At 43.9% G+C, this 16,181-nt stretch overlaps 1 protein-coding gene across 1 annotated transcript in view; it reads left to right on the plus strand.

Moving 5' to 3' along the window:
- Positions 1-13,847, plus strand: part of LOC110983288 (forkhead box protein F1-B-like) — a 26,995-nt gene extending 13,148 nt beyond the window's left edge. The window contains exon 2 of the mRNA XM_022242424.2: positions 11,728-13,847. Coding sequence (XP_022098116.2) covers positions 11,728-11,858 — 131 coding nt within the window. The 3' untranslated portion in view covers positions 11,859-13,847. The remainder of the gene's footprint in view (positions 1-11,727) is intronic.
- Positions 13,848-16,181: the final 2,334 nt, after the last annotated feature.

Raw genomic sequence — 16,181 nt, forward strand, 5'->3', positions numbered from 1 at the left:
CAGTACCTTGCGACTGGGAATCCGCCCACTTTGATTTACGCCCCACACCTCTTTTTACTCTCCGTCTGACCCTGGCTACAACACTCTCTGAACATCGGGCCGTGTTAAATCAATGTGAAATAATAGCATAGCCATAACGCACTCCGTTCACCACTGGTTATTTTTGTGTGTGCATGGTTTGAGCCACAAGGATAAACGAAGTTCAATGCTTAGGAAATTCTTCCCAGCCAATTTGAAATTGTGGAGAGAATGAACTTACGTGTAAAATGGAGGCAACCGCAGTTACCACTGCACTCAACGTGATGTGTCGCTCCACTCCTCTCGATGAATCACTGGACTATCACTTTTCCCCTGGGGTGGATTAATCAATTTGTCCCATGCCTGTTATGCACATTTCAATTTCCCGTTTGGGGGACCGAAGGTTTTTGACCACTGAAATTTCTTGGTGAGCTACTCCATTATGAGAATCAAATCCTGCTGCTGACCAAAGTCTATATGAAAGTTATACATGAATCTCGAAGGTTTTTGCCAATTTTGAAAACATAAGGAGGGCTGGTTTTGACAAACCGATTTTGTTTCTCCAAGATATTTTCGATTCACTTTCATTGTTATTCAGCTAATAATTCCAGAATAAACATGAAAATTTTCCCATAAGAGAAAGTGTACCAGGTTGATACACTGTGATTGCATACTGCTAACAACTAAAGTGAGAACGCATGAACACACCGTTTGAGGATGCAAATAAGGCGTGCTGTTTATACAATTGCTCTCTTAATTGTGGGCAGAATGCATTAATAATGGTTTCAAATCGAACTGTTAACCCAGTTCAGTTATTACATTGATGCAAATAGTGCAAACATGAAGTTCCGCCATTTTGTTTCATTGACAAAACAAAAGCCGAGGAAAAGCTGGGGGAATTATTGCGTGTTATACATCGTTCAACACTTTGGCCGCCGGCTGGCGCCTGGGCGCTCGACAGGCGGTGATTGCCTACAACGAAGTCAGGCGGCAAACCACCCCTCACTGCGCACGCAAAAAAAAAAAAGGCGCGCTTGAGCCTGCATGAATTATTGGGTCTCTTACCGTGTTGTTATGCTGTTACCGGAAAAATGTACCTGATCTTTGGTTTCCATTTGTATTTCCCTTAGAAGAAATATCGGCATCCATTTTTTTTATTTACGGTCTTTGGAAAGTTCATCTGAACCTAGCTGCGCATGACATCGGCTATAAGATTTGGCTGCATCATCTCTATAAGTGATTACAAAGATCGGTTTGTGACCGCTTATCAAGATGTTACGGGTGTTTTCCGTGTCTGTAGCGTGTTTGGCTTTTGTCTGCACTAGACTCCTAAAAATATGTGGGACTGAGGACAACAGTATTTGCCCCTTTAGTCGCCAAGTTTTCAGGGATGGTCCCAGTTGGCCCAATCTTTTTTTCTGTGCCAAGTTGACAGGTGAGAAAACCTGCCCCGGGGGGATGGCCGTGCCAAAACTATTCGACTGTCGTCAGTTGTTAATTGATCGGTTGGGCTCCAAATTATCACTTCGTTCACTATGCTCGGGACACAAGAGCATGGAGAGCGGTACATTTTTTTTTACGAGGGTAGTTGAGCCTTGGGTTGGTTAGGCACCTGGCTGAGAGAAAGTCTGTCCCTGGTACGTATTTTGATGTCTTCCTTTATGTGGTGATTAAAAGACGTACAACGAGATGTTAGATTTTCAGTGCCTGTTTGAGAGCTAAGAGGAGCGTTTTGTACTTTGAACTGATCAAGTTTTCTCATTTGCTGTACAAATCCATCATTTTCAAAAGTTAATGTCGTGTTGATTTGACTGTTTACTTCAAACACCCTAAACTTCTGACCTATAGCCAAGTTTTGTACAAGTAACGGTGACCAACCAACATTGTTTGTGGCATAATATGCTTGTAAATAATCCAATTTGCCAAATAACTGGACTGCTGGGTCCAATTAACATTGTCCAACAACTGTGACGTGTGGTTTGTGGTCTTAATGTGACAATGGTCCTCTTATAAGAAGGCAACTCTCCCTTCAAACGGTTACTACCTAGCCTTGCTTCACTGTCAAAACTTTCAAATGCCAGCTTATATGGTCTGATTAGTCGGGATTTGGGTCAAACTGTAATTAATCTAAAGAATGATGTAATGTCATACCACTTTCAGTGAGAAAACCTTGTCTAATTTTTTCCTAATACTAGAAATTTTCTTAATACTTAACTTTTTCTTAATAATAGTATTCTGTCCACGATTGCAACAATTTGGCCCGTCATCACATGTTTTCTGATTTGACTGGTTATAATGAAGCAATTTTGTATATATGGCGAGGATGGCAAGTCGAGAGTTTGCAAAGGGACCTTCCGTATTCGACCACACACATCGGTACCTTTTGCCAGTTCGCTTCCAAGGTGACTCCATGGTTATGCCAAGGTGTTGGATAGATTTCCAACTTCAAGAAGTCCCCGTCAGGTAGCGCTTGTAAATGCCAAGGAAATGGACTGCCAATATGCGTAATTTTTTTGTGTGATTTGTATACAGCTTTCTGATCCAAGATAAAAACTATCACGCTCTTTGTGCCGTGAGCGCTGTCGGGGAAAATAATTAGGGGGGAAAATCTGCGAATTGCGAATTGTGGCATTGTCTACACAATAGTGAAATGCGTTGTTCGAGACGAACTGTGTAAGGCCTAGGCGAAGTTTGGGAACCTGCTTGAGCTGATCTTGGTTACAGTCTATGGTGAAACCTCCTTGAATATCCCATTATTTATTGTTTCTGCAATGAGGGTTTGGATAGACCGCGTTTACTCGGCCAATGGAAAATCGAGAGAGGGCAAAAGTTCACCACGATCACGCATCCAGTTGTCGTCGTAGTCGACATGTTAAATTTTACTCGGTGATGCACGCCCAGTTCACTGTGTGCTTGCAATTATATATGCGTGTTTTGTCGAGCTCCAGTTCTGTGTGTTACGTTGAGGCAAGTCAGGCGGATGATGTCGTTAAAAATCAGCTGATTGGCGGGGCCTTATACCGCGGGGGAATTATCACCGGTTCTGCCCATTCCGATCTTGTTACCCAAACCATGGTGGGAGTGGGCCTGTGGCTGCCTGTGCCATATTTTTTTGGGGGGGAGGGGGAAATTGTGGCTAGTTTGTCACCCTTTTCGTGGAAGGATTTTTTTTGTCCGCTGTGAGTCACGTCAAGAAAGATTTTCGGTGTGCACAACTATAAGCAAGTCTGTGATCACCACAGTCACATGAAGCCGTCAGTATCTGCGAACATTTTCACGGTGGTGTTTCTATAAGGGCAAATAGGCCAAGCAAAAGTAAGGAGAGCATACCACTACCAGTCACAAGCTGCATGTATACACAGACGTTTTCGCTGGTAACCTGGTTCTGGTAGGCACATATTTCGAAGCGCTTATCACGTGTCAGTGCTAAGCACCTCCGTGGCACTGGTCCCTGGAGTGTTAATGACCATTTTGTGAGGACACGGAGAGGAAATACGGTTGCTCCGTACTGGTTCTTCAGCATCAGGGCGTATACATACGCCATTCCCGGGGTAGTCGGCTACTATTTCTGGCGAGCATGCACGCATCATTAAAGATTCTAATGAGCAGGTTTTGGTAGGAACAATGAAGCGTGTACAGGGATCGTGTTGTGCAGCTCAACTGTGACGGGGTTTATACGCTTCGTATACTTCCCTATTGCTCAGCGCTTAAAAACAAAATTGGTGTACGGAAAGTCTATCGGGGCTTTCCCGATGGACAAAAACTGTCATGGAGCGACCCCTTTACCCATTATCATAGTACATTATCAACCAGTCAGCTGGATTGACTGCACTCTACAACTCAACGAGGTCTTCAACAGGCCGTAATGTTAAGATGACCAGGCAGGCTCCAGGGAACATCACACTGCCATCCCACGCCTTGCCACACCGCGAATCGCCCCGTTGAGAGAGCGAGACAGACGCGCCCGTGATCTGACCTCACGGGGAAAATATTTTTTACGGTCGGCCAGAAAAACAAAACCCCGTGCGACTGGATCCATCGAAAATACGTTGCCGACACCTGGCAGAGATTTTCGCACTTTTTATGTGGGGGGGGGGGTCACTGCGTCCTTCTCCAAACAAGACCTTCGTACACCTTTAGACATGGAGCCGGTCGATGGTTCATATCGCCCGTGTTGGTGTTAGCACGGAGATCAACTCAACTTCTGTTTTATTTGACTGTGGCTGGGATTTTCTTTGGTGGGGTTTTGATTGAGTTGGGATTTGGTGAACAGGCTTTTTTCACCCCTTATTCGAGTTGGGTGAGTGCTGACTGACGGGGGGGGGGGCTGTGCGGTATACAGCCGGGCCGTGGACTGCCGGCGATGGGCCTTGGTACATGGTGCATGCACTACGGAGTCTACGGCCCGTCAGGCGCCTGCGGCCAGACTCACACTCCCGGTCGCCCAATTCCCCTGGATCATGGCAGAACCTGACGAGAGATTGGAAGCTGTCATTAGTCGGAGCGGGCGCGAATTTTCGTTAATGTACCCGAGCACATGCACAAAACATGCTCTTTTTCCCGGCTGAATTTCTTTGCCAGAGACGAAGCGTGCCTTATTTGGTGAAGACAGAAGCCTTCTCTTGCAAATCGCTGTAATGCCAAGACGAAAAACCTTCAGGAAAAATCTGTCTCAATGAAGCAAACCACAGTCGGTATGCCGTATTTTAATTGTTAATCACACAGTGACACAGCATTTTGTAACCTAGTTTGTGTCGACATTCGACAAGAGTCTGTATGTCTAACAACAATAACGCCGCAGAGAAAGGACACGGAACACGAAGTTGTCGAGGGGTTTTCGCTTTAACCCGGCGGCTTTTTTTTTCGGTGATACCCTTGCACCCGACTTCATCTTTCTGTTGCTGTATCTTTTGTCACTTGCTGTGTTTTATGGAGTCTCTCCCTGGTGTCACATTAAGGTGCACGGGCCCATTAAGGGCACCCGGCCTGGCTTGTTCGCCGGTAATTTACCCGTCCGGTCCAATTTGTCGGCGAGCGTGTGTTACTTTTCACTGCTCGCTTTTTCTCCTCTTTTTTAACAAGTTTTACGACTCCGTAAAGGTAACCCCGAGCTCTCTCAGCGAACACAAAACGAACGGACGGGCAAAACACGCTCCTCTGATAAGGTGCGGTAAAAATCAAACCTCTTTGTTTTAAATGAAATCTCTACGGTACGTTGTAATTGCAACAGGAAACCCACAACAACAGGAAAAAGGCGTTGTGACGTCAAGACGAGTATCATCAACGTCACACATTTTGGTCACAGTGCGTTGTGTGCGTGCAAACGCACCGGTTTGAAGTGTGAAATAAAGTCAAATGCAAGCATTCGCTCGAATTTCAATCATTTATTATAATTCTCATAATAAAAGTTAATCCTGATCTCAGTGTATATCTCGTAAAGGGGGAAAAACAAACTTGTTATCATCAACATTACGATAGATAAACATGGGATCATGTTGCGCAGGCGTGCGATTCACGAGACCCATTTTAAGACATACTTGATTATTAATTAAGCAGGAGGGCTATTCAAAAAAGTCAGGGGTCATCCAGTTCGTGAAATCGTGCTGGTATTACTTTCACTCGAGAGGCCCTTTAAACTAGTCATGACATCATTTTTAGCCTCCCCGCTGATTGTTATGCGTCTTATCTCCTGACGTTGTCGCGTTGCACGGTGCGCCCGCCCAAGCGCCTGATCGTTTTCCGAGATAACTTTCAGTCTCTACGGTGGAAGGCGAGAAGGAGGAATGTCATGGGTTTTTCACACAAGTTATCGACAAGAATAAATAGTAGATTTGAAGTTGTCTGTAAGAAGCTTTCTTAGAATTATGCTCTACCTAAAAGATATCACGGAACAAATGGAGGCCTATGTACATGAAAAACCCACAAGCCTTTTTCTAGATCGGGTCCAAGGACAGTGATGGATTAATTAAAGAAAGAATTTTCAGCTTCTCTGTGATAAAGACGCGGTTATTTTCACAGAAATGGTCATGCTCAATCTTGTGGATGGCAATTTTTTGATTTCAGAAGAACTTCCATTGCGCTTCTAACGGGAAAATGAGTTTAAAAGTTTTACTTGATACACAGAAGAGTTTCGAACGCCCCTGAATGACCTAAAAGTGTTGTTTTTTCCAGCATTTGAACAGTGTTAAAGAGTTCGATAACAGTTGGGTTGCATCAAGGTAGAGCCGGTCAAGATGGCAGGGAAACCCCCTTCGCGATCCAATTCCTGAGGTTACGTCATTCGACTTTAAGCCTAACTTTTAGCGCCAACCAGGATTCGTAATAATTGGTCAGGTCGGACGGGGGGACCTTTAAAGTCCTCTGCCACTAACAGCCACTTCAAATCATCAGAGACTGCATCTGAAAGCTGTCACGTCAAGTCTGAAAAGAAAAGTCTCGCTCCCGTGGGGAGAACCTGGCCTACCATGCGAAGTTGGTACGTGAAACGACGGTAAACCGCCCAGGCCCAACACCGGTGCCCCCCAACCGCGAATGCCCTGGTGTGATGGGTCATCAATAATTCTCTAACGATTTTGCGGTGTTGTGATTTAGATGTTTGTCTCCCACCCGCCCCCCTCCCCTTCAAACTCAATTGCAACAGTGGCAAGAAGTCGCTAATTTGTTGACCCTTTTGCCACAATGGCCTTGTAACACTCCGGGACCCGTTTCTGCACCTTGGGAAATGGGGAATGTGTTGGTGGAACGCCACAACACTATCACCGCGTGATTCCCTGCTGGTTCCGCTGTGGGTGTGATATGTCATAACCCATTCTCTGTCAATACAGTCATTCTCGATTTTTTTGGAGTCCAAAAGAATCGATTCTTTAACCGCAGGAACAAAATTCCAGCGCTACCGCTTTCGCCGTGAAGCTGACAGGCTTTTTTGCTCGGCTGAGTACGCGCGGGTCAAGACGAACAACTAGGCATTGACTCGACAAAAACCAGATGGCCAACTTATCGGGGAACGAGACAAAAAGGCCACACACAAAGTGGCATTCTAGCCAGTCTGGTTAGCACGCATCGGCCGTGCAAATAACGCATAAAGATCATTTTTCTGCTCCACATTCCGTCTCTGGTTCTGCCAAGACGTGGGGCATGGCATCCAGCTCGCCGTGGATGGATTTGCTATAAGTGTGGAGGCTCATGACTGCAGTTCGATTTCTTCAACCTCACCGGGCCCCGCGACCACGATGGAAGCTAAGGGAGAAAATGATGTGGTAGGGTTGAAACCCTAGCCCACACAAGCGCCCGGACGTCTGCTAGATCTGGAACGGAGATTTGCCGGGAAATATGATGTGGCTGTGTCGAGTGTCAAGTCGGTTACCGCTCGGCCAGTGATCGGGTCGAGCTGGCCCCGATGTTGCCCAGGCGGAAACGGCAATCGCGCGCGGCGAAATTTCCGCCATCTTGTATCTCTGACAAAAGTCTGCGATGCTCACGGACGATGAGGAGCTGTCCAATCAGATTTGAATTATTATACCATTGTCTCGCGCGTATTTGTTTTTGCCATAGAGACCCCGAGTTTTGAATGCAACGGGTACGGTATCTCGCCCCAACCAAATAGCTGTCCAGGCATCTCTTTTCATGAAACAGAAGCCAGCGGTTCACAAGAAAGCAATATAATGGAACAAGCCAACAGAAAAGTGTTTTGCGAACAGGGAAGGACCACAATTGAAAATATTTTAAGACTCGAATTCAAAGTATGTGATAATCGACCCATGTTGTATTTCCTTCCAACGTTTCTTGGCCACACGCTTGAGGCTACATCTTCTGTCAAAGTGTGGTGGCAGTCAAGTATTTATTCTGTGGTGTTTAGAGCATGCACGGGGTATTTCGAAAGAATTTGGAGTTTTTCGCATTTCTTTATAGTAATGTTGACCTTTTTTCGGGGTGACGGTAGGGTAGATGTCACTGCTTTATACACAGATCATGAGATGCCAGTTTGGTATTTTTTTCTGCAAGTGCTGCTCCGTTTTCCACTTGGGCAAAGAGCAAAGATGAAAATGTTTTACCCTTTCTTGTTCTCTTGCCGCAGTTCCGTTAGGATTCGCTCATGGTGGTTGCCGTGGTTCGTTGACATATCTTGACATCACGAACATATATCTTGATATCTGTTGATATATTATACGAAGACTTTGCAGCAGAATGTTAGTGTGTTATGTTTGGTTCAAATCCTAGAGAGGAATTCCTTGTCCCTTTTCTTCATTATTTTTTCCAGGCTATTTCCTGTTGGAAAATATCAATTAAGAAAAGTTATTTAATTGAATGCCCATATTTTGTAGCATTTTATCCAGCGGAAATACTCTCATTTCAACGCGTTATCGACACGTCACCTGTATATCAGAATACTCTATAAAGATTGTATTACTTCCACCATAGAGGAAGGACACAGAAGGAGTTTGGACTGCCCGGGCTGTAACATCTGGCCAATTACCACTTTCTGGCATGCCTAGTAATTTACTATGTCCATAGCCACAGCGCAGCGAACGCTTGCTACTCACCATCTGTTTCGTAACCACGAAACCCCTTTGTACCTATTATCGCCGCGGCGATTTGTCGCTGGTAACCTGCATCTTTAAAACTTTGTACACTGAGGTATAGGAAATTGAATATTCATGCCTTTGTTGGTGCTTGGTATGATCTCATGACAACGTCAAATTTAATGCTTGCGCAGTTGCTTGCATTACGCTGGGTGCCCTAAATGTATATGTGCAGTCATTGCCCTTGATAAATGAGCTCTTTCTTCTGGAGTTAGTTTGGGAGAAAATAGCCCCGTTGTTTACAAGATGTTGTGTCTTGTTTGAATTATCTTTATGATGGCATTTGTACAAAAGCGTATTTTATGAGATTTCACGATCACTCCCTGTGATCAAATACCACATTTTGGTACTTACGAACTTAGCTTTCCAGTAAAAGTCAACATTTTGTTGGCGAGTCTTCGCCAAATTCGTACCAAGTCTTTGAGAACTGATGTATTGGAGGGAGGAGAATAAAATTACAAGCTTTGCATGGATAATCGAACGGTGTATCACAATTTAAAAAGTTTCTTTACGATGGCAAAAGTAGGTCTAATAGCAGGGCCTTTTCTCTCTCTATTTCCTGGTCACAGCAATAATTTGTATTTAATTGCAGGCAAAACACTACAAGTGTTGCTAAGATATTACAGGCCCCGCTTATCCGGCTAAGATGCCAGCAGTAATCAGGCATTTTTTGGAATGTTTTCTCTTATTTGTCTGACTCGGCGGCGATGATCATTGAACACTTTGATGTGCCTGAGTTGCAACTTCTTCTGTGTCCTTCCTCTATGGGCCGAGTGAAAGCGATGAAATAAAGTGTAGCTCCATGTCTCTTCATGTGCACAATGCACTGAATGAATGCATTACCGAAGAAAGAAGACAAAAAGTCACCAGGCATTCAAGGGCTCTGGACCAATCAATGTTATAATTGGACCGAACAGTTTCAGACGGGCTCAGGGATTAAGTCCAGACATCTTGAGTGTCATTTCGTATAAGACTTTGACCTGAGCGTGTCAACGGAGGGCGTACTCTCAACCTTACGTCGTCTGTTTCTGTAGTAGTCGCCCTTTCCTTTCAAGTTAAAGTGGTTGGCGTTCTTCTTTGGACAACACGAAACATATTTGTGGAGGTTGTCTTCCTCTAATAGTGGCATGCGTCTTCTCCAAGAATGTGCTTAGATAGCACCTACTCGTTGCCTCCGCTGTTTACAAATTAGTGTTCATGGGCGCAAAATGCGTGTTTTTTTTTCTTTCCTCTTTTCTCATACAAAAGAAAGTCGGCTTTCGTTAAACTGTGCAAACACATTACGACCTGATTAATGAATTTTGGTTACGAAAACAGCCCAGTCGGTTGAAAAGAGTACCCAAACTTCATGCAAAGTTTTCGTCAAGAAGAAATTCAAAATCGTGTAAGCCTTCACACCTCCCAAGTAGTACACGTACAGCCTCATCAGACATCACCCCATATGTCCTAATAGTATCCCTGGCAAAACACCTTTCTATGGGTTTGTATTGGTTCTTTTTTATATATATATAATCGACCCGGTGAGAGAATACCTTCCAATGTTAATAGCGGAATTCTCCGGTATAAATCTACCGCCCATTTTTGCCTTCTTGAAAAAAAAGGGGAAATGTGTGGTAAACAAGCACATAATTCAAAGCTGAGAGTCGGCAATAAAAACTGCATTTAACTGCTCCAAATGTCATTTTCAGCTCGCCGGGCGTGGTTGAATATCGGCAATGGAGAAAATGTGGCCTTTTTAGTGGCTCGGTGAATGAGGACTTGTGTATTGCGCGGTTAGAAGCCACCACTTTAAGGCTTTTAAAGAAGAACTCCCTCTACCTTGGTCCTTATAAGACCTCTTCCTCTTGAGATCCGTCACGCAACTTCCCTTGCTGACTTTTAAAACATTGCTGAAAACTCATCCTTTGCCTACTTCTCTTTACAATTTCCCATTCTGTGTAAAGCAATGTGATACCAGTTTGTGTGAGAACACTACATACAAGCCTGGATAATTTTTATTACATAGGAACTCGGAATAAGCATCAAATATACATTCAATCGCTACTTCTTGGCTTGGTGTCGATCAGTCGTGGAGCGTATACACATGTGTACATGACTTGCTTAAAGGAGCACAACCACGGGATTTTGAAGGAAGGCGCATTATTAGGATTGAAATGTTAAGAACAAAGCACATTGCTGTTTTCCATCTTGTTTGTGGTGTGATTACGCCAGACAGTGGGGAACAATTTAAAGATGCTGTGCGGCAGCCGCAAGAGCGTAAATCCCGAGGGATGGGGGTATTATCCTCCCACTTTTGACTGGGTGGTGGGCTGTGTTTATCAAGCTCCCCCTACCCATTTTCGCCGATTTTCGGTTGTTTTCGGACTTCCCCACATCCACAGATGTACTCATTAACACTGAAATAGGGAGGGAAATGAAAAACCCTACATTTACGCTGTTTTGATGCTGGGTTCAAGATTTTCAAGATATACATCTATATCATAAATAGCGCCCCTAGTGTCACATAATGTCAGCACCCCCCCTTCACATTTCCACGGCTGGGCATTTCTTTATGTCACCCCTTTCCCACTCCATCTTTGTCCGGCAGAAATTCACGCCACCCGGCTGCCGAGACTGCTCATCGACTCAATGTGTTTTTACTTGAACCGACCGATTAATTCAAGAGAGCAGCTCACGTTTTATATTCAATATCTCCGAAACACTATTAGGATTCCAGTTTCCTTCGTCCGTTGTACACGATCAGTCCACTTTCTGGGGTCACCCTGCTTTCGTGTGTGACGAATACGATACTTTTCGAGATATAACTGTTAATAGCATGGTCGAATTGGCGAAATGTTCGTATGGACATCTATCCGTGCTCTACGTGGACCCTGCCTTTGATTCGCACAACCCCGTTTCAAATCTTTGCAACAAATGCACTGAAAAGTCCAGCTACCCGCGTTCGGTTTGGGATTTGATAACAATCTAGGTTTCCAATCAACTTAGCAGTTATTACCCCTAAAGGTGTCTTTCGTACTAAAGCAATGAATCATTTTCTATAACTAAAAATAGCGGATGAGTGAAACGTGCAAGACTTTTCTGTCTTGGTCACACTTCATTCCGAGTGTTTTCTGCTTCTCTTACATTTCAGCAAGTCTCCAAGGGATGAGGAACGTGATTCCATCGGACATGAACGATTCCTGCGACCGGAAGGGATTCCTGATGTCCGCGCAGATTCAACAGACGATGCAAGGCAACTATTACGACAAGTGCGCCATTTAACGCAGCAACGGACGCGGGGCTGGGTGCAGCGACGGCGGCAACGGGGGGAGGAAGCGCTCTCCTCGCCCCAGCCCTGCCCTTCTCATCTCACCGTAGTCACCCTTTCTCTTGGGATTGCACCTCGTACAGCCTGCCTCCAGTACGGCAAGGAAGCAATACTTGCTGGCTCCCGTGAACGTATCTTGCAACTCGGACCGCACGCAGACTTGAATAGGCGGATGAATACCAGGGACAAGAGACAGTCGGTCTGTATCAAGGTGATTGTGCCAAAATGTATGGACATTTTACGTGTTTGACCTTGCCATAGCAAGGGAGTGCAGTGATTTCAGTATGATGTTGCCGAGAATGTCAAAAACAAGCAAGAAAATCTGACAGATTTTGGTTCGAAAAGTATCAACATCATATATTTGTTTAACGAGGACTGGCCGGAAAAGTTTTCTTCAAAACAAGACATTTCTTGAAAAATCTAGTCCAGGCGCTCCAATAATCGTGCAACAATTCATTCCGTTTTTCAGTATATTGCAAGCGCGGGTACCAGCGGAAACTGGTATAGGTAAATGAGCGAGCAGGGATGGGAGCCAACTTTCAGTTGCACGTAAAAGCCTGGTGGTAAATTCGGAAACACTGTGCTTATTTGGATGGCTAAAAAAGAGGAAAACATCTCATTAGGTCATTTTAAGCGTTTGAACCGAGTCTCTTTTCGGAAAATCCGCTGTAATGAGTATATAGCGCCCTTGTCTTTTTGTATTTTCAATGTTTTGGTATTTATAATAAATCATACAATGTCCAATGTGGCTATTGTCATAAGTACAGTTAGTATGCAAAGGACAACTGGCATCCTAGAGATATGTTGCTGTCAGTCAATGGAGACTTTGCCCGGATGTTCTCAGCTGCCATCTGGCGGATGAATCTATCTGCCCAGGAAAATCAGTCCCCTGTATTTTGAAACGTTTTCAAAAATTCGGCTTGTGTGCGATCATTTCTGAAAACTGTTCCCACAGTTTGGAACGGGACAAACAGATGTACCAGACAACTTGATGTGGCTTTTTTATACCCTGAGCAGAAAATGCATGGAGCTGCATCAGTCGCGTGGTTGGGTCTGGGCTATGACGACTAAATTCAATACAAGTGAAAGCCTGGAACCGACCCAGAGGCGAATTCCAGTCTTAATGGTAAACCCAAAGGAATCACGCATGAAATATTGATAGTCACATCGAGACAACTGCAATGAATAGCAAGTTCCCCGCTTTGTACAAATCAGCCAATTCGACTGACATTTCAAGGGACGATTGTATATAGTTGCGGAATAAGTTCACTTTGAACTGACCAATCAGATACCGATCTACAGGATAATTATCTCCAATAGTAGGCCTACTCAAAACTATTGTTCAGCACTTTGCGGCCATCTGCAATAACACACATCTGTGGTATGGCCACTGTCATTTTTTTTTCATCCCAAATTTGTGATAACAGCCATGAACATAAGATTTTGGTTCTCGTTGTCGAAGTCTCAGCACGTAGTAATCAGCAGGCTCTAGATGCCATCAATTCGGCAAGTTTTGTTCCCAGCGCGGAACAAAATTACTAGCTTTCGTATTGAGGAGGGGTATAGTTCGAATGATTGATTTTCCCCTGGAAAGCTTAAGAACTAAATTTTTGCATACTTTTAATCAACATTTTCTGTGCCTCTCTGAAACAACTTGTAAAGATCAGATGAGGAAAAAATCCAACTTCCCTTCTGGTTTTTCTCTGGAAAATACTGTTTAATACGACTGTTCGACCAAACAAGTTTAAGTTTTCTTGGTACTTTGTGTGTTTGTTCATTATAATCGTGACGAGATGTTCTGTATATAACGATCGAGTTGACGCAGCTTATGATTAAAATTGTATTAATGACTATAATTATTCGTATCTTCAATGGATTTAATGTGGTTATAGTTATGACGTGAATATTGTAGAATCCAATTAAAATGACAGTGATCAAGAATATGCATGGTTGTCTTCTTTGATGATGAAGTACATTTCAAGTAAGAGGATTCCAAGTTGTTTTTGCGCTTCAAACTTGGCGGAATCATAAAAACCATGACAAAAGTGTTAGAGTCGAGTCCAGGACAAGTCCTTGATGAGTCCGTCACAAGTCATTTACCAAAATGGTCAAATTAGAGAGGCTTCTGCTGAAATTGTTTTGTCATTATGTTTCCTGTTCATCTACTTCTTGCGATATTTCTATCGGACTTACTTGTGGTCTGATTTGAGATGGATTGATTGGACTTGACTTCAACTGAGCAAACTGCCTGTTTTCTCCAAGCTGAAAAGATTCTTAAATTAGTAACAAACACGGGCGTCGCCCTGCTTTCTTTCCAGGGGTAAAGCACTTTTATCTGGGGAGGGGGGGGGAATTTCCAGGGTTGAAGCACTAACCTGCAGCGCATCATTAATAGTGGACAGGGACACTTTTTTGTTTTTTGTTTAAATTTTTTCCGGGGGTAAGCGCGCCCCCTTACCACCCATTCCCGTCGCGATGCCCAGAAATACAAACTGCAATGGAAGAATTTCCCGGGATTACCCTCTTTCTCATCATCCTAGAACTTGGTTTCCCTGTATTTTGCCATTGTTGCAGTAAACGGCAGGCGTCTTTTGAGGACAACCTCGATTTTTTTGGTTGAAGCATTCAGGGGAACTTGAAGCGAGCATGCATTCAAGATGCAGGTCTCGGAACCCTCGGAGGTACTGAACCTTACCACTGCGCCGAATCAGTTCTATCAAATGGCAGTTTTACATTATGTACGACACGCGAACCGATATACAACCTGTATTAACACTGCTACTTACTCGATTTTCTCTACAAACTCGGCCGAATTGGAGGAAATATCAAATAATTGATTCTGTCAAGTTGATATGCGATGCAAAACTTGACGGAGGATAAGTCTTTTGCGAGTTAAATTTTAATAAAATCTGGTACACTGAGTTCTTTAAATTCACATGAACATAACAATTGGAATTCTCCATACTAAAGCCACTGTTGCTATACGTCGTGATTCGGGGCAAGCTTTTTCTTAGTTCCATAAGAGACACCTTGCCTCAATACACTGTTCTTAATGGATAAGAACGGCACAAAGGAACCAAGTACAGCAACAGTGTCTTTTGACTGGGGAATTCAAATTGTTACGTTTCTATGCAATCAGATAACACAGGGTACCAGATTTTATTCAAATTTAACTCGCAAGTGGCTTATTGACCACAGGCCAGACAGTTCTTAGCAACACGTTGCACGCACAAAATGACGTTTTTGTGTGCGTGTTCCACAACACAATGACATCGACACGATCACATAAATTATACAGTGTCGCAATACCCTGAAAAAGATGTGAACCCACGAACCGTTCTCAGGTTGGAATGTTCGAAAAGTCACGCTTGAGCACACCACGCTCTAAATTTACCCTCTAACACAACAACAGCCAGTTAATTCAATCGCCAGGGGCCTAATTGGTGTTTTCGCTAATTGATGGACCCAGTTGTGATAGCAACAGCCGCCTTGTGTTTCTGAGCCAAGCACGCGGTATTCCTCGCTTGGCTAGATAGCGAAGCGATCATGTTGCTTCACCACACAGCTTGTTTTTTTTCTTTTCTCACACCGCAATCGACACTCAGTGTGTACGCAGCGCCATGGTATTCTATAGAGGGTTTGCATGGCTGCCATCTTGCAGGCCCCCGTGCTTTTGTTCCACGGGGTATGCACAAAGGAGGTTTCCCTGAGGACCAAAAGAACTGCCTTTCAAGATGCCATAGCTACCACGCAAAGTCTCTATACCTTCACAAGAAAGTTTGGAGAAACTTGTAATGTTACTGTTTCTAATGCATGAAGATGGTTTCTGAGAATGAAGCTATTACAACCCAACAAAGCATTTTTGTTTTGCTCAAGTTTGATTATGAACATGCGCCGTTCCCAAGTTCCTATTTACAGAGGAATAGAGCAGATCTTTGATCTCCGCTCATAGAATAGACCCAATCAAATATGGCAAAGGATTACCCCCACACAATGAAGGTCCTCGTTATTGTGGCGTTTGGGAAACTCTAGCAAAGTGTTTCTGATATAAGAAGGGGCCTTCTTGTCCAAAAACGATCCCCTGTTGCTGTTAGGGGTCGGTTGGGGCATCGGACCTCCTTTGTTGCAGCACAATTTTGGGGAAGTTTTATTATTCTTGCGCGATGTGTTATTCATCGATGTCAACCCAAATATGGGAGTACAAGCAGAATATATAGATATATTAAGGTATCACGTTCCATCACCGAAAATGATGAAGACCCTTTTGCTTATGAAGA

Source organism: Acanthaster planci, linkage group LG06, assembly GCF_054643075.1.
Source record: "Acanthaster planci isolate LZ-2023a linkage group LG06, COTS_SCS, whole genome shotgun sequence".
NCBI lineage: Eukaryota > Metazoa > Echinodermata > Asteroidea > Valvatida > Acanthasteridae > Acanthaster > Acanthaster planci.